The sequence below is a fragment of the Lissotriton helveticus genome, chromosome 6 (assembly GCF_964261635.1).
Source record: "Lissotriton helveticus chromosome 6, aLisHel1.1, whole genome shotgun sequence".
Classification (NCBI taxonomy): domain Eukaryota; kingdom Metazoa; phylum Chordata; class Amphibia; order Caudata; family Salamandridae; genus Lissotriton; species Lissotriton helveticus.
This window is the reverse complement of record NC_136067.1, coordinates 211,417,718-211,440,034: the sequence shown is the minus strand read 5'-3', so window position 1 is coordinate 211,440,034 and position 22,317 is coordinate 211,417,718. Positions and strand designations below refer to the sequence as shown.

Sequence of the window (22,317 nt, the reverse complement as noted above, 5' to 3'; positions counted from 1 at the left end):
TGTGGGCAATGGTATTTGCCGTTTGTGCAATTATAGAATTAAACAGACCTGCCAAGTGGCAGAGACGTCATTATCAAAAAAGGAACCAAAAAATGATCCCTCTCGGTGTGGGGAGAGGACTACGTACAACAAATCAAATATGTGATGGTAAAAATAAGGTTGATGCAGTGGCTGCCAATGTGTATGGAAACGGTAACTGATTCACTTAAGATTCTGCCCCAGTAAGGAATTAATCGAAAGAGTGGAGTCTGAAATGTCTGCCATCTCACCCACAGATTAAAGACAATCAAGGCTAAGAAAGAGGTAAGGCAGAGAACAAGTGGGTATATATTTTAAAAAAAGGAGCAAGAAAGGGAAAAAAACAGGAAACCCTCTACTCCATACTGTTAATACACAAAAGCCTGGTTACAATTCACATATAAAAATGTTTAACCTGTAAGGGAAAGTCACACAATTTATTATCTTCAGACTGGGCTCCACGAAAACTGGCCTATTCTTTTCTTTACTAAGGACATATCCTACTGGACTAAAGCTCTTGCTAATCAATCACAAAGTACCCAAAACAAACCTTACGAGAAAAACCACTAGCACAGGATACATAACAAGTACTGACAATACAGTGTATGAAAGTGAGACGGTCACAATCCATTGGTCAGAAAGATTCACTTCATTCTTAGATAACTCAAAGGTCATAAAAGATTCACATTAGTTAGGGATGCTAACAATGACACAATACATACCATTTCTTCTGCCCACAACACCCCTATGCTCACCCTCCTTCACTCTTCTGTCTCCCAATCATCAGCCATATACCCGCTGGGGAATGTAACAAAATGTTATAATACCAACATAAAGGTAGTCAAGACCATAACCCGAAACAGAGTTACTCCTAGAGAGTAACATAGTGTGACACATATCAAAATAATATCAAGTATTAGGCTCTCCCAGTAACCCTAGCTAATTCGAAAAAACAGAACAATCTGCCCCTTATAATATATATCAAGGTTCCAATAGAGTCCTACAATTAAATTTGCAGTAGTGAGCTCACTGAGACCTTCGGGATTTTCTGTTCGAATGTGACGCCGCACGTCTGAGCGTTTCGGAGATTTGAGTGATGGCTCTCCAGCTTGAAGAAGCTGATTAAAAATTACTCCCTTTGGCCCATCGGTGAAGACGAAGAGCCGAAAAATATCCCCAGAGCTTGATTTCCCGGGAATTGGGTTCTTGCTTCTGAAAATCACTCTCGACCGGACGGTCGTAGTTTCCGCCTGTGAGCGGATCCACATTCTTCTTCCAGAAATCGCTCTCAAGCCTGGCCTCTTGAGGTTGCGATTATCTATTTTCAACCCTCTGAGTACTGGCGTATCTCCCTAAGGTTGATAGGTGCGCAAAACCCTGAAAACGGAATCTTGCCTGAAAACGTTCAAAACGAAGTGAAAATCTGCAGTTAAGCAGATTGTATGCAGTCTCCCGTCCCTTTTCCCTTCTTCTGTGTGCCCTGACGAAGGTGTGGCCTTAGACCTGGCCTAGCACCGAAACGCGCGTTGGCGCTCTGAGTCTGTCCTGTTACATGGTCATCTAGTCTCCTACCCCCTGTTGAGAGACGCTCCAGGACACAATATATGTGCAACATCTGGCAACTGAAGCATGAATTGTATGGGATGATAGAAGAATGTATGTGTGAATCCATTATGGTTTTGAATGTTTGAGGAATGTATGAGCTTGTGTGAAGTATGTATATTGCTTGAAGGGATGTGTGGGATGTTTTCTGAATAATTCCGAGTGTATTATCATTGTTATGTTCTGTCTATCTTGTCCTGTTGTTGTGGAAGAATATATATTTATACAAAAGAAATTAAATAAATGAATATTTTTTCTATAATGAGTTGGCTCTGAATAAGTTTGTCTCGCTTCTGGTCTCAGTGAGCTCACTACTGCAAATTTAATTGTAGGACTCAGTTTCAGTTTCAGTTTCAAAATGCTTTATTCGGTTTGTACAAGTACAACCATATAGCAACATACATAAATACAATTTCAAATTCACATTTATGTAGGTTTAAAATGATGAAACAGTTTAAATGTCAATATCTATACACCAAACCCATTTTTCGTTATATTATTATACAAAGCATGTCTCATTTGAGTGCTAAAAAAAGGCTATTCAGTCACTATAAACATTGTAGCAGCAACTATTATAGTAAGAAAAGTTTGTGCATTAGTGTAAAGTGCAAAATACCAATCCTATCGTATACATATGGTACTTTCGGCAGGTGCAAATATGCAATATAAAGTGCATAGCAAATAAATACATATGTAAACAGTTTAAATCAGGCGGTAAATTACACACAAAGTAGTACACATTCATATTATAAAAATCATATTATGATTGATTTCCTTAGTGACATACATTTTAAAATGTAGGTGGCCACATAATAACACACGTCTGGAGAAGCTAAATTAAACATCAGTTGCATCGCGGCTCTTGTATTGCACATATTATAGTTTAGAAACAATTGCTTCAGATAAAACTTTCTAAAACCAGTATAAAAATTGCAGAATAGTAAGAAGTGGCAGATGCTCTGTTTGGATTTTCCATCACATGGACATGGACATATCCCAGGTTTTTTTGCAATGGGGAAAGCCACTAAGTGGTGAACTATTCCAAGCCTCAGACGCGCAAGGACAAAGCGATGGGAATTAATACTAACAAATGTAAGATAAGAAGATAGACCTGTGCTAAGGTTGTATTCCATATATAAGTTAAACGTACTTTGCATTGCATACTTGTTCATTCTAGTCCCTTTTGCATGGTCCAGGTAAGTGGATTTAAGGTCACGCTTTGTTAAAATTGACTCTGTTAAGGTATCTTTAAAAATATCCTGACAAAAGAGGGTCTTGTACCAAAATTGTATATGTTTGAGCCAGGGGATATTGGAGTGACGATCAAGTTTAATACAATCCACAATTACTTCCTGTGTGAACCTTGTTTCTTCCTTGGCCCATATAGATCGCCATAGGGACAAGGGACGCAATGCAATCAAATCTGTAACGTAGTTTAGGCCAAGCTCTCTGTGTGTAATCTCGCTAGAGGCCGCAGCAGGGAGGCATAATAATCGTTTTAAGTACTTGTTTTCCTCCCGCTGGATGGACAGTGCAATTTGGGGGTTATAACCCCATATCCCAGCTCCATACAGGGCAGAGGCCATACACCTTGAATTGTAGATGGATATCATCTCATGAATTCTGCGACCCCCGAGTTTTGATGCGAATCTGAAAATGCAATTTACATTTCTGATCATTTTCAGGTCAACACATGATTGTTCATTGGCCATCTCCCATCTCCTGAAAAGGTGATGCCTAAATAACAAAAATTCCGGACGGCCTCAAGTTTTTCCCCATCCAGAAAGAATGCCTTATTTTTCCTCATTTTCTTTCCACAGGTCATAGTCATCGTCTTACCTTTGTTAATTTTAAGCTTTCTACCCTGTGTAAAAATATAGAACCTGTCAATTAACTTTTGCAGTCCTTTCGCGGTCCTGGAAATCAGGACCGCGTCGTCCGCATATAAAAGGACGGGTATTTGCTTTCCATTAATTATCGGTGCATCGGCATTAGATTCTCGTAAAAATTGATCAACATGATTAATAAAAAGAGAGAATAAAAGTGGGGCTAACACGCACCCTTGTCGGATGCCTCTTCCGATTTTAAAAAAGGGTGTACATTCGCCATCTGTTCCGAATCTAACCTTACTTGAAAGACTACTATACATTCTGGCCAGAAGGTGAATGATTTCTGCTGGTGCACCCATGGCAAGAAGTGTTGGCCAGAGCAGCGCGTGTTCCACCAGATCAAAAGCGGAACTTAAATCGGCAAAGCACATAAACAAATTCCCTTCCTTGGCTTTCGTGTACTTGCCGATAATAAGTTCCAGGTTCACGCACTGCTCCATAGTTCCTAGGCCCCTTCGAAACCCATACTGGATAAGTGAGAGGATATTATTGTCTTCTGCCCAGGTTTCTAGTCTCACCAGGAGAACGCGACTCAAAATCTTTAACGACGAGTCCAAGAGTGAAATTGGGCGATAGTTTCGTGCTTCTGCCCTGGAACCCTTTTTAAATAGTGGCACTATGATTGATTGTCCCCATGAGGTCGGTAACTTATCTTCAATTGCAGCATTAAAATAACGGGTCAGAATGGGGGCCCATAGGGTGATCTCAAATTTATAAAAATCCACGGGAACCCCATCGGGCCCAGGGGCTTTTCCCCCCTTGCTATTCTCAATTGCCTCAATCACCTCGCTTAGTGTCACAGTAAACAATATTTTCTCCCATTTAAAACAGGTAGCAACGTCAGTATTTATGGTTAAAACATCGGGGTTAAAATCAGGGGTAAAATCAGGAGTAAAATCAGAGTTAAAAATCCCAGTAAAATGTGCTATCCAGGCCCGGCAACTGACGTGCAAAGTTAGTTCTGGAATGTTATCGTTCTTCAGAAACGGGCTGTTTACAGTTTCCCAAAAAAGTTTGTGATCTTTTGTATCTGCAGCCAAGTCTAGTTTTGCCCATGCCTCATCCTGCAATTCCTTCTTCCTGGTTAAAAGTGCAGTTTTGTAGTTGTGCCGCTCTTCCCTGATTTTACTAGCATCTCTTGGTATAGCATCTAATGATGTTTTTAGCTTTTTTAGTGACTGGGCACAATGTTCATCAAACCACACAGCCTTGACCTTCCTTAATTTCCGATTACTGTATATCAAGGATTTCTCAATCATTTTTGTAATGTTTAGAAAGTTGGATAACAAGGTTCGCGGACATGTATTAGAAGACAGACAATACTCCACCTCACTGCTACATTTTAAGATCACATTGGCTACAAAATGAGTTGGGTCAACTTTTATCCATTTCACCCTCATCCCGTTTGGTCTTTCAGCCGCAATGTCATGAATTGGTTGACCATAGACATTCCTTTTGGCCCCCCATTCCAATAGTTCAACGGTTACACTATTGTGATCACTTACTGATTGTTCGATTACTCACACATTGGAGTAAACTACGCAACAGGATATCATAATGTGATCAATAAATGATTGGCTGTTTCTTCCATGGAATGTTGGACACAACATTGTTTTTGTTCTTATTACATTCTAAAAGATCCAGGTCATATTTGGCTAATAGGTTTTTTAATGCGCTGCCATAGTTATTATGTGGGAAATGGTTATATACACTAGTATCCCTTCCTGAGTACCCCTCCCTATGGCCACAGGCCCCCTTAAGAGCATAGTTACATGTTTTAATATTAAAATCTCCTACCCATAAGATTGCGGCTGATTTAGATGTTCTTGATAGAGTCGCATCAATGGCCCGCTCTATGTCAGAAATAATCATTCCCCGTTTGGGCCCCACAATGTTATTGTAGAAGTTTACTACTATTAAATCTCTGCATCTACTATGGGCCATGCGCAAAACGGAAGCATGCTCTTCAACTACTACATGATGGCTAACACTAAACTCCGTCAATGCGGTGGATACCAAGGTCACTAGTCCTCCTTTGGCTCTGCCAGCCTGGGATGCCACCGCCTTCACACTAAAAGAAGTGTATCCTTCGACGTGTATTTCATCCATGTGCCAGGTTTCTTGCAGACAGATTATGTCGAAGCCCTGTTTAATGACATCATCCCAGATGGGGGTAGTTACCTTAGAAGCTATCCCTGCTATGTTCCAAGTAATGGCCCTTAGGTTCTCTTCTAAAGTTACATGTGGTGGGTCAGTAATAGTTGTGGTTAAAGGTGTTAACGGGGTTTCCAATTGGTTATCGCCAGTGCATATAATTACATCTGTCAGGGTTGAGTCATTTAAGTTTGCTAAGACAGTGTCTATCGACCCGGGGGCCTCAATATCGGGTGGCTTAGCAGCGTGAGTACCCCCTAGTCAATCATTCTCATCTAGGGAGTTAAATATCTGGAACCTGTTAGCTGTTGGAACTGCATATTGGTCGTAAACGCTAATTCCTGGCCCAGGTACATTGGGGTTATTAAAATAATTGGGGTTTGGTGTTCTAATTAGGTTCGGTAATTGCTGTGGTACATAATGGGTGCCATAGTCATAAGCAATCCTTGGGTGCTCAGCTAGTTGTACTGGTGCCTGCTGTACAGGCAGGTGAGACATATGTATTGCTCTGGGGTGTTTAAAGTTCTGCACAGGAATTTTAAATCCCACCTGGTTCCTATAAAAGTAGTCCAGGGGGAACAAGGTGGTATTATAATCATTATCTGATGGGATCGGTGCATTCAAGATAGAGTCCCTTGCCCATTCAGTGGTTTTATAATTTATGATTACACAGTCCCCACTTATTTCCTTTTTACTAGGTCCCACCCACCCTACCCTTTGGGTTGAGAGGATTTGACTTGCCCCTCTTAGGGGGAATCTGCAGTTGTGAGCAAGCCAGTACAGAATTTTGTTTTTTAGTGTCTCGGTATTTTCAAATTGAGAGGGTTTCAGTTTCGGGACATTGGCAAGAATTGCCACATATGGTCTGCTTTCTGGCGGGAGATTGATCACAGCGGGTATAGTATTGTTATAGTAGCTGCGTGCTGGAGGGTTCCCGTTTACTGACACATGGCCCGTTGCCTCACTTCCTCTGGCCCCATTAGGCCCTCTTTTAGCAATATCAGAACTATTGGTATTTGGGTTGCCGAGCTTGCCTGTGACTGCCACGGGGGCCACATTTCTGGCGGGTATACCCGGTATTTTTATTGTATTGCTAACGGTCGAATTGTCCTCATTCCTGGGGGGTGCGTGCAAAGAACTTGGTATAACTTGTGTACCCAGATGTTCGAGGATTTCTAACTTGGCGAGGCCCAATTTCTCCAAGTTTTCCACTTTTTTGCAGATCAACTCCAGTTTGTCAGTTAGAGGGGCAATAAGGAGCTTCATGACATCCCTAAGGTGACACATTAAAGACTCCCCATTAAGTGCAGTTGGGTTAGAGTTATCCCTTAGTCCTACATTTAAGCTGGGCTGCGGTGGTGACGGCTCTCCACCGTTCGCCTGGTCTAATAACGGTGATGTTGCCTTCTTTTTCCTGCCCCTTTGTTTCACATACACCCAACTTGGGGCCAATAATTTCCTGTTGCATGTGCGTCTAGGTCTACAGTGGACAGAGCCATGATCGGTCGTGTTGTCTGCACAGCTGTTAAGTGGGTCGGCTGTAGGGATGAGATCTTCGATATCGCAGGGAATCAATACCGCGCTGGCATTGAGCACATTACTCGGCCCCAAAGCCCCAACCGGTGTATCATTGGTTATCAAGTTAGGAGTTAAAGACAGTCGGCTTTCCCTATCTTTAAACACAGCAGGGTCTGTGAGATTGTCTTCCACTTGAATTAACTCAGCCCCAGGGAGACCTGTATAAGATTGCATTAATATAGAATCATTTGAGAGTGATGTCACATTTATGTTATTTGTGTTATTTACTGTGAGATCTTCAGTTTGTGATGACTGTAAGATTAAGCAATCACTGGGTGGTAAAGATAAACGTCTCTCCGTATTTTGAATGGCGTTAGCTACTAACACGATTGTCTGTTGTAGCATGCGGTCGATTGCAGTTAGAGATGGTAGTGGAGTTTTTGCTGTAACAGTGTTCCTTGTAACCGAGCGTGTATGAATCGGCGTTTTTTTAACCATAGTCTTATCCTTGGGTTTGGGCTCCATATCCGCTATTGACAGAGAGCTGTATTTGGTTGGTTATATAATTAACTTTTGGCACGCAATTGAATCGACCAGGATTTGTGGCCCAGCCCAGGCTCCTCAGGCCTCTGAGGGCCCGCCCTTTGCCCGGGCTTAGCCCAGAGCACGGCCCCGCGCGCGGTCCCGCGACGCGGGAAGGCCAGCCCCTTTACCGGTGCCTCCGGGCGCAAAGCCTCAACGCGACTTCCGGGCCAGTCGCGGAGGCTTCTGGGGGCTGTAGTCTCTACTCCCCCGCTCTGCGGCAGTCCCGGTGTTCGAGGGCTGCAGCGGGGGGAGGAGACAGCTGGTGCAGTTGTAAACAGGCAGCAACTCCGGTCGGCAAGGCTGAAGTCACTCGGGTCCCCAGGCAAGGCTGAAGCAGGTCGGGACCCCAGGCAAGGCTGAAGCAGGTCGGGACCCCAGGCAGCGTGCAGGTAGGCTCACGCGCAATACACCGCGGGCTTTGGCACAATGACACCCGCTCCGCCGCAAGGCCAGCCCCTTTAACGGTGCCTCCGGGCGCTAAGCCTCAACGCGACTTCCGGGCCAGTCGCGGAGGCTTCTGGGGGCTGTAGTCTCTACTCCCCCGCTCTGCGGCAGTCCCAGTGTTCGAGGGCTGCGGCGGGGGGAGGAGACAGCTGGTGCAGTTGTAAACAGGCAGCAACTCCGGTCGGCAAGGCTGAAGTCACTCGGGTCCCCAGGCAAGGCTGAAGCAGGTCGGGACCCCAGGCAGCGTGCAGGTAGGCTCACGCGCAATACACCGCGGGCTTTGGCACAATGACACCCGCTCCGCCGCAAGGCCAGCCCCTTTAACGGTGCCTCCGGGCGCTAAGCCTCAACGCGACTTCCGGGCCAGTCGCGGAGGCTTCTGGGGGCTGTAGTCTCTACTCCCCCGCTCTGCGGCAGTCCCGGTGTTCGAGGGCTGCGGCGGGGGGAGGAGACAGCTGGTGCAGTTGTAAACAGGCAGCAACTCCGGTCGGCAAGGCTGAAGTCACTCGGGTCCCCAGGCAAGGCTGAAGCAGGTCGGGACCCCAGGCAAGGCTGAAGCAGGTCGGGACCCCAGGCAGCGTGCAGGTAGGCTCACGCGCAATACACCGCGGGCTTTGGCACAATGACACCCGCTCCGCCGCAAGGCCAGCCCCTTTAACGGTGCCTCCGGGCGCTAAGCCTCAACGCGACTTCCAGGCCAGTCGCGGAGGCTTCTGGGGGCTGTAGTCTCTACTCCCCCGCTCTGCGGCAGTTCCGGTGTTCGAGGGCTGCGGCGGGGGGAGGAGACAGCTGGTGCAGTTGTAAACAGGCAGCAACTCCGGTCGGCAAGGCTGAAGTCACTTGGGTCCCCAGGCAAGGCTGAAGCAGGTCGGGACCCCAGGCAGCGTGCAGGTAGGCTCACGCGCAATACACCGCGGGCTTTGGCACAATGACACCCGCTCCGCCGCAAGGCCAGCCCCTTAACGGTGCCTCCGGGCGCTAAGCCTCAACGCGACTTCCGGGCCAGTCGCGGAGGCTTCTGGGGGCTGTAGTCTCTACTCCCCCGCTCTGCGGCAGTCCCGGTGTTCGAGGGCTGCGGCGGGGGGAGGAGACAGCTGGTGCAGTTGTAAACAGGCAGCAACTCCGGTCGGCAAGGCTGAAGTCACTCGGGTCCCCAGGCAAGGCTGAAGCAGGTCGGGACCCCAGGCAAGGCTGAAGCAGGTCGGGACCCCAGGCAGCGTGCAGGTAGGCTCACGCGCAATACACCGCGGGCTTTGGCCCAATGACCATTGTAGGACTCTATTGGAGCCTTGATATATATTAAAAGGGGCAGATTGTTCTGTTTCTTGGAATTAGCTCTTGTTTACCCTGCTAGTCTGCCCTATATTCGTTTTCCCAGGGGGCCCCTTTTTGCCTATTGGTCTCCCAGTAACTCTAGACACAATTTCCCTCTGTCAGCCAACCTCTTGATGCAGACCACCTACACCAAAATAAAATCACACAAACTAGTTCTCCACCCATAGGCATGATAGGTGTGATTACTTGCCTTATACTTTATTACATATGTTTACTACAGAACAGAACAAATCTCTTGTTTTGTATCCGAAATGAACTGCCTGACATCAAACTGAAGCTGGATCACGTGTATAAGATGATAAAAAGTCCGCAAACCACACTTTCAATTTCTCTCTCCCACCAGGATCGTGTTTCAGGGACAGCTCTCCTAGTCCTTCTGCCCGTTGTACCTCACTTACCACAGCTAGCTCTGTAAACCCCAACACACTAGAACCGCAATGCTTCAGAGCATTCCTCCATGCACACTGCACCTACCAGCCCATGCCCCCACATACCCAACTACTTATTATCACAGCTCTCACAACACATCTAATTACCACAATTTTCAAAGATAAAAGTCCTTAATACAATCAATTGTTGACCTGGTCATGCAGAGTTGCAGGAATCATCTTCTCTCACCAAAATGAACTTTTACTACCATAAGGAAGCCCTTGAATGCAAACTCTTCCCCATTCCGTTGCCTCCCTGAGGCGATTACAAATACAAGATCCTAACACTGAATCTGAAGATCTTATATGACCCACCTGTCAGCAAAGTATTCCACTGATGGTTTAACATATTACTTCACTGATCAACTCAGCTTCTCTTGTGATGACATTTTCTTGGGAGATTTCAATCTCCACTGTAAAAAGCTTACGAAGATACCCACACTCCTCAAATCCATCATATCGGACGACAACCTACTAAAACATTGCACCTTCCCCACTTTCAGTAGAGATTCTGCCTTGTTCTGACTTTTCAAAGGAAAAATCAGAATCTGTAATCCTTCCAAATTGGTTAGACGGTATTGTCTTTCTCCCAATGTGAAAAAAGGGACAAAAATTGAATAATCTCCTTAAGCACAATGAAAAAAAGTATTGGGAAAAATATTCCTTGCTTTAATATACAAATACAGGTGTGCACAAATCTTCACATTCGCATTGATCATGAGCGCCATGGTATTTTGGTATTACTTATTGTATGTGACAAACAACAATACCCAGATACAATAAAAACTCGAATTACAAGTTTCCCCTTTGAAATGGGGTATAAAATGTGGAATTTGCTGCTGCCACCATCAACCTGCGTCTAGAAGACAAAGGTAGAAACTGAGGCTGTGCATACAGCCATACACACAATAGAACATCAGTATCTCTTGAATGGCCCTAGCTTCCCAACTGGAGTGTGATCACAACATGAAGAAATGTCTCAATTACCCAATTCCCTGTTGCACACTTCAACACTAGGTGACCGGTCCCACTCACACCATTTTGATATCTCCCTGTTTGAAATTTCGTGTGTTAAAATGTCTACATCCTGAGTGGGAATCATGGCTATTGAGTGGATGCCCTACGAGCATTTCACTAACTTGCAAGTGGTGCATTTGCATTTACCTCCTTTGGGTTGACAACTAATATTGTTCCCTTTTTCCCTATGCTTAGAAGTAGCATTAGTAAATAAAGACAAGTTTCTTTTTCCACTGCTTGCATATCTTGGTTTAGTGCATCAGTATAGTCCCCTAGCTCCTTCTCTTGGAGTTCAACACCCCTTTGAGTGCATCTTCAAGGCATCTGCTTTATGTTTCCTTTACGATCTTAGCCTAGTTAAATAGAACAGTGGCCCTCCTCAATTCATTACCCACTCTCAAATAGGTGCCCTCCAGTTCCCTCTCTATAAAGGCCTACCCCAGTCTCTTGCACTGAGATAAGATGAATGTTATTGGTCAATGATCTACCGGAGTACTTCGCCCTACAATTTACTTCCCAAAGTTTCTTGTCTGAATGAGGGCAATCAGTATTGCTAAACCATTGCAACCTTCCAAGTAATTTTCTATTAACCATCTTCTCATTCTTTGTCTCCATGAATCCTTCCAGCTGGTGAGGAAGAGTCTGCAACCCCTCGAATATAGCCACCATACCCTACTTGGAGGGCATAACTCTGCTGATTTCACTCCCACAAACCTCTCAAGAAGATACCATTCGGAATGTACCTAAGTAAGCATACAGAATGCCATTTAAACAAGAGCCTACACTTCCGATCATCGGAACCTGGCTAGCTCTGCCTCTTCGGAGATCTCTTTTAATATGATCTCAGTGTTGATTTACCGTCATGTGAATTCATGTGAACACATGTACTATAGAACTACCCCACAATATAATGTGTGTGTAAATACACATATATATATATATATACACACACACACACACACACACACACACACACACACACACACACACACACACACACACACATATATGCAACTGATTTGGGATCTAATGAGAACTAAAAAGAAATGCTGGTCTTAGAAAGCAAATTATTGGATAAATGATGGTCAAAAATGGTACACAGATAAACTGAGAAGAGAACAAGATGATAATTTAAAAACCGATTGCAGGACTCAAAAAACAATCTGACTTGGGTCTAAAATGGTTTATATAACTGAGAAATTGACATGCTGTCTTACCTTGCACGTGCTGCTTCCACTGCAAGGCCAAGAATATTACCTTTTCCTGTGGCAGCCGATTCAGTAATGGCATCAAGGCAACGCTGTGCTGCTACACTATCCCTGCAAGCTTTTACCTGCAGAGAGAAAAAACATAAAAGCTGCAGAAAGATATTTGTCTATCTGCCTAATAAAAAACACATTTATTCATGTTATTGATCCTTGTTTCATGATAATCAAGCCTGCCTAAATATATTCTTATTAGTTGGTATGAATCAAATCTCATGTTCCAATTACTCTTTTCCATGTCAAAGTTTCATGGAAAATTGACGTGTCCATTTCTCGTTTATTATTTTTAAAACAAAAGCAACATTTCATACAATGTAAGTAAGTGAAAGGGTGCCAAGGTCTTTTTCTGTTAATTGTTTATTCTGAAAGATTCAACAATGAATAGACATGACACACAAACTAATAACTGAGTCTGAAAAAAATAGAGGGGACTTCGTGCCAGAGACTCAGGTTCAAGCCCAAGCAGTGCTGAAGGCTACTTGGAGGAGCACTTAACCTTCACACTGTGGGCTTATCAGCCTTCCTTTCAATGCAGACTAGAACAGCAGATGCTGTTTTTTCACTGAACATTGGCTTAATTGTACAGAGGAGGCATGTGGGTGTGATCCCTCTTTGAAACTCGAATTAGACCTTCATATGGTTCGAAGGTTAGTTTACCTAGCCAAAGAGGAGAGAGTGGGTTTATAAATATTGGTACAGGGAAAGCTTTAGGACTTGATCAGTAAGTTGCAATATATTTTACGGTTTACCCTCCTTACAATCTTTGTGGATATTGGCAAGCTGATCTTTATCATAACTACCATTCATATCATATGCACTTGGATAGGATGTAGATTTTAAAAATACATTTTTAAAATATATCCCTTGTTAGCAAGCTTTTTCATGATGTTTCCACTAATTAACCCTCTGATATCTACAGTTCGACTGGTGTGTTGTCTCGGTCTGGGACATTGCCAAAACCCTAAGGACATCCCTGCCAAATTCTGTGCGCGATGACCTAGATGCCCCGGTTACAACAGAAGAGGTTCAGAATGCTCTTGCCGATATGCGCTCAGGTAAAACTCCGGGCCCAAACAGGTTTCCGTGTGAGTTTTACAAGAAATACTCCTCCCCAAATATCAACACATTATTTGGCGGCTCTCCATGCTGCTGTGGAGGATGGCCACCTCCCGGCTAACTGGCGTCACACCGAAATAGTTATCTTCTTGAAACTGGGCCGACCCCCAGAACTGCATGCCTCATACAGACCAATCTCCTTACTTAATGTGGGGGCCAAACTCTTGGCCAAAATCATTGCAAACCGCATTGTCCCACACATTTCAAACATTAGTCCATCCCGACCAGGCGGGCTTTATGCCCAGCCGCACCTCCCGACACAATATTCGTCGCGCACACAATGCCATTGCCTCCGTAGATCGGCTGAATTTGCCAGCTGCACTCCTTCTCGTCGATATCGATAAGACCTTCGATTCCCTCAGCTGGACCCATCTCTTCGAACAATTGGGCTGCCTAAACATAGGCCCTAGACTTTTTAAAAATATTTTCCTACTATACACGGACATCACCACCACGGTGCGGATCGCTGACTCAATCTCTCAGCCGTTGCACATTGTAAGAGGCACTGGGCAGGGATGCCCTTTATCTCCATATCTACTTGCACTCGCCATGGAACCCCTTGTGGCCTGGGTACGAATCAACGCCCAGGTATGTGGCTACCAGTGGTCATGTGAGGTTTCCGATCATATAGCGCTCAATGCGGACGATTTTTTATTCTTTTTCACACGACCAAATAGATCCGGCCCACATCTGCTTCGAATAACGGAAATTTTAGGCCAAAACTTCGGACTTTATAAGAACGCTTGCTAGTCTTTCCTGTGGTCTCTGTGCGCTGATGATAAGCTTGGGATTTGGACACAGGAGGTGACGGTGGTGCCAGATGGCTTTAGGTATTTTGGGGTATCCCTGTCGGCGTCCCAACTCGGCTCCTGGACCAAAAATCTAGCCTCTCTGCTGCCTCAGACTAGACAACATGTTGGCTTCTGGTCACATCTGCCCCTGACACGGTTCGGCAGATCGGCCATTTTTAAAATGGTCTCGCTACCCTGCCTACTCTATCAACTCGAAAACAATGCCTACACAATACCACATACATGGTTTTGGTAATTAAATGCAGTCCTTAGTCACTTTCTTTGGGGTGGGGCACCATGCAGGTAGCACTACGAGCATGGTTTCAGTCCACGTACTGTGGTGGTCCTGCGACCCCAGACATCCAGGTCTACCATACTGTGTCCCATCTCCTCATCTTAAACGATTGGTGGTATGGCGATAGACGTAGAAATCTCTACACTTGATCCTATACTCTAGTGCAAAACTCCAGTCGCTACCACCCGCAACCCGGACGGTTTTTGTGATTAGGCGACAGGCACTGCGCAGGATCAGGTGGTGGGGAAGACTAAGGAGACTCCTCTTTGGCGCAATGGCCTCCTTCTGCAATTGCTTGTACTCCTGGGGTTTGTAGGCTGGGACACTATTGGGAACTCAACGGTTGGCGATGTTCTTCACGGTCTGACCCTTAAGTCCTTCCAACAGCTACAATCTGACTTTCAAATGCCCCGATCCCAATTTTATAAATATCTTCAATTTCATCACACATTCTCCCTATGCCTTGCCCAGCTAGACACTATTACTGACTTTAACCCCATTGAGGAAAAGGTGTTTTTAGGAGAGATGGGCGCGCACACAAAATCACGGCACTATACTGAACCTTAGTCACTAATAGTCACACCAGACTCCACAAGACCAGAGCGGCCTGGCAGGAAGACTTGGGTCCACTTCACCAAGACGACTGGGTTGAGGCCCTTGAATATCCGCGCTGTGCGGCCATTGCGACGCGCCTTCGACTTATACAATTCTAGTACCTCCACAGGGTATACTTCACTAGCTACAGGCTTTGGCGCGCTGGGATGATTGCGTCCCCCTTGTGCATGCGGCTAGATGGGACATTGCCAAGGCTTGGAAGGCGACTTTGCCGCCTTCTGTTGGGGCATGGAAACAGGCCTTGATTTCTCCATGGGGCTGGAAATTCTGATTTTTAAGGCACTGGGATGTCCTCAGAAACGCACAAAAATATGGAAGCGGTGGGCTGATTATCGGGGCTTATATCTTGAACCTATCACCCCCGAAAAGATGTACTGATGGTTTGCCATGAAGATCCAAAGTTATGTGCACTGAGACCAACTGTATTTATGCTAACAAATCACGAATGGAGTCAATAACCGATAATGAATACATGGACATTGTGACACTGCTGTTCTTTGTTTATACTGTTCATCTTTGTTTGATTCAGTCCTATATATCCTCATTTTCTCGAAAAATACATTTTGAAGTAGACGACATCTTTACTAATGCCATGTTATGCATACAATATACTGCCCTGGTCTTCCTGGGCTTATTTGGCCTGTGAACAATAAAATCGGTTGTGAAAGAAAAGAAAAAACTTTAGTGCCACGGTGTCTGGAAAAGCTACCTAGGCGGTATTCTGGAATATCCAGGCTACCTACCACCTTAACGAACCAGTCTATGTCTTAGAACATCATCTTACATCTTAGCCATTCCGGAGTCAATTTTCCATACATAAAAGCATTCATTAAACACTTATTGGGGTCATTTAGACCCCAATCATAGCCCACCAACTGGCTAGGGCAGTGGAAGTGTACTTTCCGCTGGCCTGGGGGAGAACTGCCATCAGATTGTAAGTTTCTGGCCCTGTTGCCTGTATAACTTTTCCAAACTTGATCTCACCTGCACAACAGGAGTGTTTTGCGTAACTGCAGTTTCCGATCGCTGCCCATGCCATGGCTGCTCACTCAGATTTATTTTTCCAGAAACAAACCTCAAAAGCAGACGTTTGCTTATGAAAAACAAATAAATGTCTCTGACACAAAGTAAGTTTTCTCCCTGTGCATCTGGAACATTTCTGAATTTTTCAATTACACAACCATCATGATACAATGAAAATATGCTGTGGTGCAGAGGGTCAGCAGCTTGGTCATGGATGGGCTAACAAATAAAGGTTTCTGATAGTAGTTAGCCGATGCTTCACTTTGGGAAACTAATGTCCCTCTGGGCAAAAATGAGGCCAAAATGAGGTGGTGAAATTGCAGGTTTTGTAAAGCAGAAAATCATGTGGGGGATAGCAGATGCCCTGCTTGAAATGAAATGAAATACCGGTATTTGTAAAGTGCACAGCTACCTCTGAAGTAGTGTCCCGGCCCTGGGGGCCCTCGGGAAGATTAAACAAGCTATTTCCCAGAGTCACATGGTGCTGGGCTGACCTGCCGCCGGTGCTGGGGATCGAACCGTGAGCCCCAGATCCCAGCGTCAGTCGCCCTAGCCGCTGTGCCACACCTCGTCCACTTTACTTCCCCTTTAACTAAATGACCCTTGTAGTACTGTTCTGTTATGTTGTCCCAGTAGACAGACATCAGTTGAGAGGATCAACAAAGAATTTGTGGGGTGGGAAGTGGCCAGTCTCGTTTTGCAGGTAAGAAATTTCCAAGTGGTGCAGACACTTAAAATAATAATATTCCATTTTAAACTAAGTCCAGCGTCTTAAGTAAATCGAGGTAACTTCTGGTGCTGCTTATGAAACATGAGCCATATTTCTCAATCCCACATTAGGTGACCTACTGAATTCAGAAGACTTTTTAAACACATTTTTGGAAGATTACCATAGAATAAGTTGCAGTAGTGTAACAGAAGTCTGTGTGTGTAGTATAATAACAGTTATGCTGGAGCGGGTGAAGCAGGACCACGTGCAGCACAGTTTTCTTAAACTGACCACTTTTAGTTAACGCACACATCTCTGTACATCACAATCGCTAAATTCTTCACTTATGAGCAGGCCTGAGACCTTCTCTCAAAGGATGAAAAACAATTGTGTCAAAAAGAGGTCTTCTTGCAAATCAATTCTACAATCTGTTCTTAACATACGGGCACTATCGCACTCAAACACCAAATTCAGGAAAAAAGGTGCCCCAATGGTAGACACATTCAACTAAACTTGAATACTTCACGGTCAGAATAGGAGTGGATTCTATCTCAGAGTTGCATATGCAACAGATAAAGTAAAACTGACTACATGAGAGCTTTCCTTAAAAAATCCCTCAAACCGGGGGGGCATGGCTAGCGCCCACTGAATATGGCAGCGGTCCTTTGACTCTCCCGGTACAACGGCTGAAGCGGCAGTCCAGAAAACCTTCTGACGACCCTGTAGGTGTTTCATTTCGACAGCACTGGCCTACATAAGTTGGTAGAAGTGACTGCTTCAATGCACGTCTTGCTCGTCCCTCAGCGGCTCAGTCTTTGTGACGCCCGCCATCTTGGATATCCGGATATCTCCTCACATGCGTTAATAGCAGAAGATGTTTCAGTCAATCCCTGAGGGGCAGCTATGCATTCTAGGAAGCAAAAGGTACACTGAAGGTTTATTTTTCCCTGCTCACCTTCATTTTATGCTATGCTCCTGCTCTCTCTTTCTTTCTTTTAAAATAGGCTTGGTCGCTTCATTATCCAGTTTTATATATTATGCATGTAGTCACCTGTCGTTCCTATCTCCATGGCATGCCTCCCCTAAAACAAAATAGCATCTTAGCTGCTATTTATTGAGCACTGAGAATATTTTGTTGACTTATCTGCGCTACTACAAATTCTTTTGAGTAAATAATTATGCATAAGCCTTCTGGAGGCTGTGCTCGCCTTCACAGAAACGTTCTCATTCCTCTTCATGTGGTGCTTGTCTTTGGGCTGATGGCCGCCTCTCTTTGACAGTGTGTACTTGATGACAATGCTTTAGTACGTCACCTAAGCCCATTCTGTCTTAAATCACAAAGTCTTCACACTGAGATGGTCTCTTTGGCTCTTTGTGCTTGGCTGGGTGTATGTCTCAAGCAGTTGGACTCGGCTGCCATTTGTCATCCTCATCGCATAATCTATCCTCTCATTTAAGCTCTCGTTTACAACGTCTACAAGTGGAAGATTCAACAAACTTATCGCCTAAAGGCACTTCGACATCGGCCAATCGTATGCACTCTCGTGCTAATGAGACGCCGATTAAAAGATTAAAAAAGGATCCCACTTCTCCTCCTAAACAACCTTCATCTGTCTACATGGACCTCCTGTTGGACGAAATCAGAGCTATTAGCCCTTTGGTGGAAGAAACAAATTCTAAAATACAAACTCTAACAGATAGTTGGTCACGAATGGAGGAGAGACTTACTATCGCAGAACAGAACATTCAATCTTTGGGCTCTTCTAAAACTAAAGTAGAATTTCACTCAATTTCAAGTGGCTTCGCTACAGAAGCAGGTCGAAAATCTCAAACAGGAACAGAAGAAATAATCTTCGCATTTATGGTCTACCAGAGGGCTCAGAAGGATTAGACCCCATTGCCTTTTTCAAATCTTTCCTTCCAAAACTTCTTAATCTACCCATGGGATCTCCCCTCAATATTCAAAGAGCTCACAGACTGGGCCCTCCTTCTGTTACGTCAACTTCCAACATGAGAAGACCGAGAGGAGTCATCGTATAGTTCTAGAATACACAGATCTGCTCAGGGTCCTGGCGGCTGCTAGGTCCATCAAACATATTTCATGGTTAGGTAACTCATTATTTTTGAGACCACGCCTTCGCTCTATTGGTGCCCGATTTCGCCTTTTTCACCCATGTCTTTTTAAGGTGACCTATAACAACAACACCACCACTTATGAAGATCCTATAAGGTTGAAAGGTTTTCTCAATTCATGCAGCGCAGAGACAATGGACACTTCCTCACTGCATATTAAGTAGTTTGCTCTGTTGCGTTCCAGGTTTTAAAATTTGTGCACTACTCTAACGAATCCTTCATGTTTATCTAATGCAGATGTTGCTGTTCCCACTACGATCTGTTGCTTGATGTCCACTTGTTTCTCTCCTTACAGGTTTCGCATTCTGATCATATGATCCATCTGTTGTATCCGTTTGTTCTGCAACCCTCCCCGCCTTCCCTCATGGAGTCTGGACGTGTCATACTTCCATGTGGCCTCATTCTCCCCCACTTCTCTCTTGTCTTGGAGTTTTCTAAGGTATGACAATCCTCCCCTTTGTAACTCTTCTCATCGTATTTCCATGTCACAGTAACTCTTTCTCTTGGTCTCCATCTACACCCTTTAACTGTAATGCTTTTCTATACCTATATGATTTTTTTTTCTTTCTTTTAATCTTTTGAGTTTTAATGTTTTTATTCATTTATCTGTATCATATGTTTCTCTGAACTTCGATTGTTTTAAGGCTGATTTTTTATGTTATCCACTTCCTATTGATATTTTATGTTTTTAAAAATTGTCACATGGAATGTTAAAGTCTTGAATTCCCCTATTAAGAGACAGCGAGTACTACCATACTTATCCAAAATAGATGCTCATATTGTTTTGTTGCAAGAAACACATCTTACGGAAGCTGAATCTTTAAAGCTTAAGAAGAATTGAGTTGGTAAAGTCTTCTCCCCTGGTGATGGCAAAAGAAATGGTGTTATAACTAATGTTCCCTCTAATTTTCTTTCTTTGTGTACGGCAGTGTGAGGTCTCTGTGCGCTCCAGCCATGGAAATGTGCGCCAAGAACCCGACTGTGTGGGTGCAGCGACAGTGGTTCTGCCTCAGGGTTCCCGATTTATTGTGCAGATAACTGACTTAGGTACTGGAACGGAGAAGGCCTGTTTGATGGAGCAAGCAGTGCCTGACTGGGAACCCAAAGTAGCCCTGGCAATTTTGCCGCACTGGCTCCCACCCTCCAGTAACAAAACTGGCCCCCACTGCTCCAAAACTGACCCCCACCCTTCCAGCCTCCAAGGGCAAATGCCTGATGCCTGCTAAGGCCAGGGGATGGCCTTCGTATTGTTGACTGGAGTATTATGGTTGTCTCATGTTCGAAATGAGAAAGTGCAGAGCATCTGCAATCACGACAAACCTACACTAATATATATTAGGAAACCAGGGGCAACCAGCCACATTCCACAGTGCCAGTGATCCTCTTCTTTCCTAACTAACAGTGGCGGCTCAGGGACCTCTTAAGGACTATGAGCACCCTAGGCTAAACATATTTTGGGGGCCTCTGTGATGATCAGCTTTTAATTTATGATCCAGTTTCAGCTTTCTCATGTCCTTTTGGCCAGATCACAAACAGTGCACAGACACACTTGTTCAAATTTCAAATGTATTTATAGTTAATATTCAGGGACAGTGATGTATTTTTCCAATATTGTAACAGTAGAAACTCACTAATACTACTGCAAATAATCACTGTGACATCCTCCCATTTCTCATATCTGAGTTCTTGTTTGGATCTAAAAGAATTTTTTTTAATGGATATTGCATGAAACAAAAACACTTTTGTCATAAAATGTCTGTAATACAATCTCACACATAACCCATATTAAAAATAAATAAAAGGAAAATGCTATTTGCAATGTTCTGTTTAAGAATTATTCAAGGTCATCAGGGCAAGAGATGGCTCTACCAAGGTGGGGGTTACTCCATCCTTTAAAACTGATAAGAAAACAAGTTACTTATCTGTAACTTCAGTTATCCAGTATTGGTATCTTTCATAGATTCACATGCCTGAATCATTCCTGCCGAGGCGGGAGTCCCACGGTATATAAAAAAGCAGTGCCAAAGTTAAATTACAGTAGTAGGCCTAAGAGAAAGGCCTGAGTTCTAAACTCTAGTAGCCTATCTACCTCATTATGCCAATAGGACTAAAGACTTTGTCCCAACCAATCAGCTTACAGCATCCTCTAGAACACTCTCTGCAGTGCCAGTTCTCCTCAGATTTTTGTTAGCACAAGTAGGAAATGAGTATCCCAAAAATAGAGAGCGGACTCTCCGGGGAGGAGGGTGGGTGCATGTAAATCTATGAAAGATACCAATACTGGATAACTGAAGTTACAGGTAAGTAACTTGTTTTCTTATCCAGTATTGGGGTATCTTTCATAGATTCACATGCCTGAATCAGAGTAGCAAGCAGTATGCCAGGTAAGATTCGGTTGCGGATGGTGGGAGACTTATACCGATACTCTCCCAAATACACCATATTTAACAACCAGCAAGTGTGAAGTAAGTACATTGTCAAAGTTAAAACATGACTAGATTCAAAAGGATTAGTCATAGAGTATCAACCAGGAACATCACACATAATAAGTAGGCAAATTGAAATATGTCTATATACACATAATACACAGTCCATCTATAAATACGTTTGCACATATATATATATATAAATAGGTTAGGTGGCAGTGGAATTGCGTGAATATATATATATATATATTGGATCGGCGTGGCTCGTACTTCATGGTTACAGAAGTGAAGTTATTGTTGGGGATATATATATATATATATATATATATATGTATATTTTAACCACAAAATGAAGGAACACGGGTTACCTGAAATTGTTCCTATGGAAATAGAGGACGTAAGACTGCTTGACCAACTGCCACATCTTCTTGACTTGTCGATTGCAGGCCGTAATGTCTTGTAAATAGGGCTCCCAGGTTTCCGTTTTTACAGATAAATACAGACAGAAAACTATTTTTTTCCTGTCTGTATTTATTTTTAAATACAGGAAAATAGGTCTTCTTTGGATTTTTTTTGTGCTGTCAATCAAGAGTGCCAGGTCAGTAGGTTTACAGATTGAGAGTTATGGGAAATAAAAAAAGGCAACACATTTCCTAGTTAAGCTTAATTACGTGCAGATTTACAGTTATTGATGCTATTCTTCAGTGCTAGTGTTTTCAGATAACGCTATTGCACGGTATACTGCTGAAACCTTTTAGGCATTCAAAGGCGAGTATACATTTATCAGTGAAATAAATGTGGAAAATACCCATGGCAGCTTCATTTATACAGAAAACACAAAATAGAAATGGATAAATACAGAAAAAAATGGCAAAAAATAAATATGGATAAATACAGACGGAAATGTAGAAAAAATAAACACCATAAAACCGGGAGCCCTACTTGTAAATGTGT

General features: G+C 43.8%; 1 protein-coding gene across 1 annotated transcript in view; it reads right to left on the bottom strand.

The window, feature by feature from the left end:
* The window catches only part of LOC144762430 (methylmalonyl-CoA mutase, mitochondrial-like), a 310,401-nt gene that overhangs the window by 102,956 nt on the left and 185,128 nt on the right, over window positions 1–22,317 (bottom strand). The window contains 1 exon segment of the mRNA XM_078647612.1: window positions 12,208–12,323. Coding sequence (XP_078503738.1) covers window positions 12,208–12,323 — 116 coding nt within the window.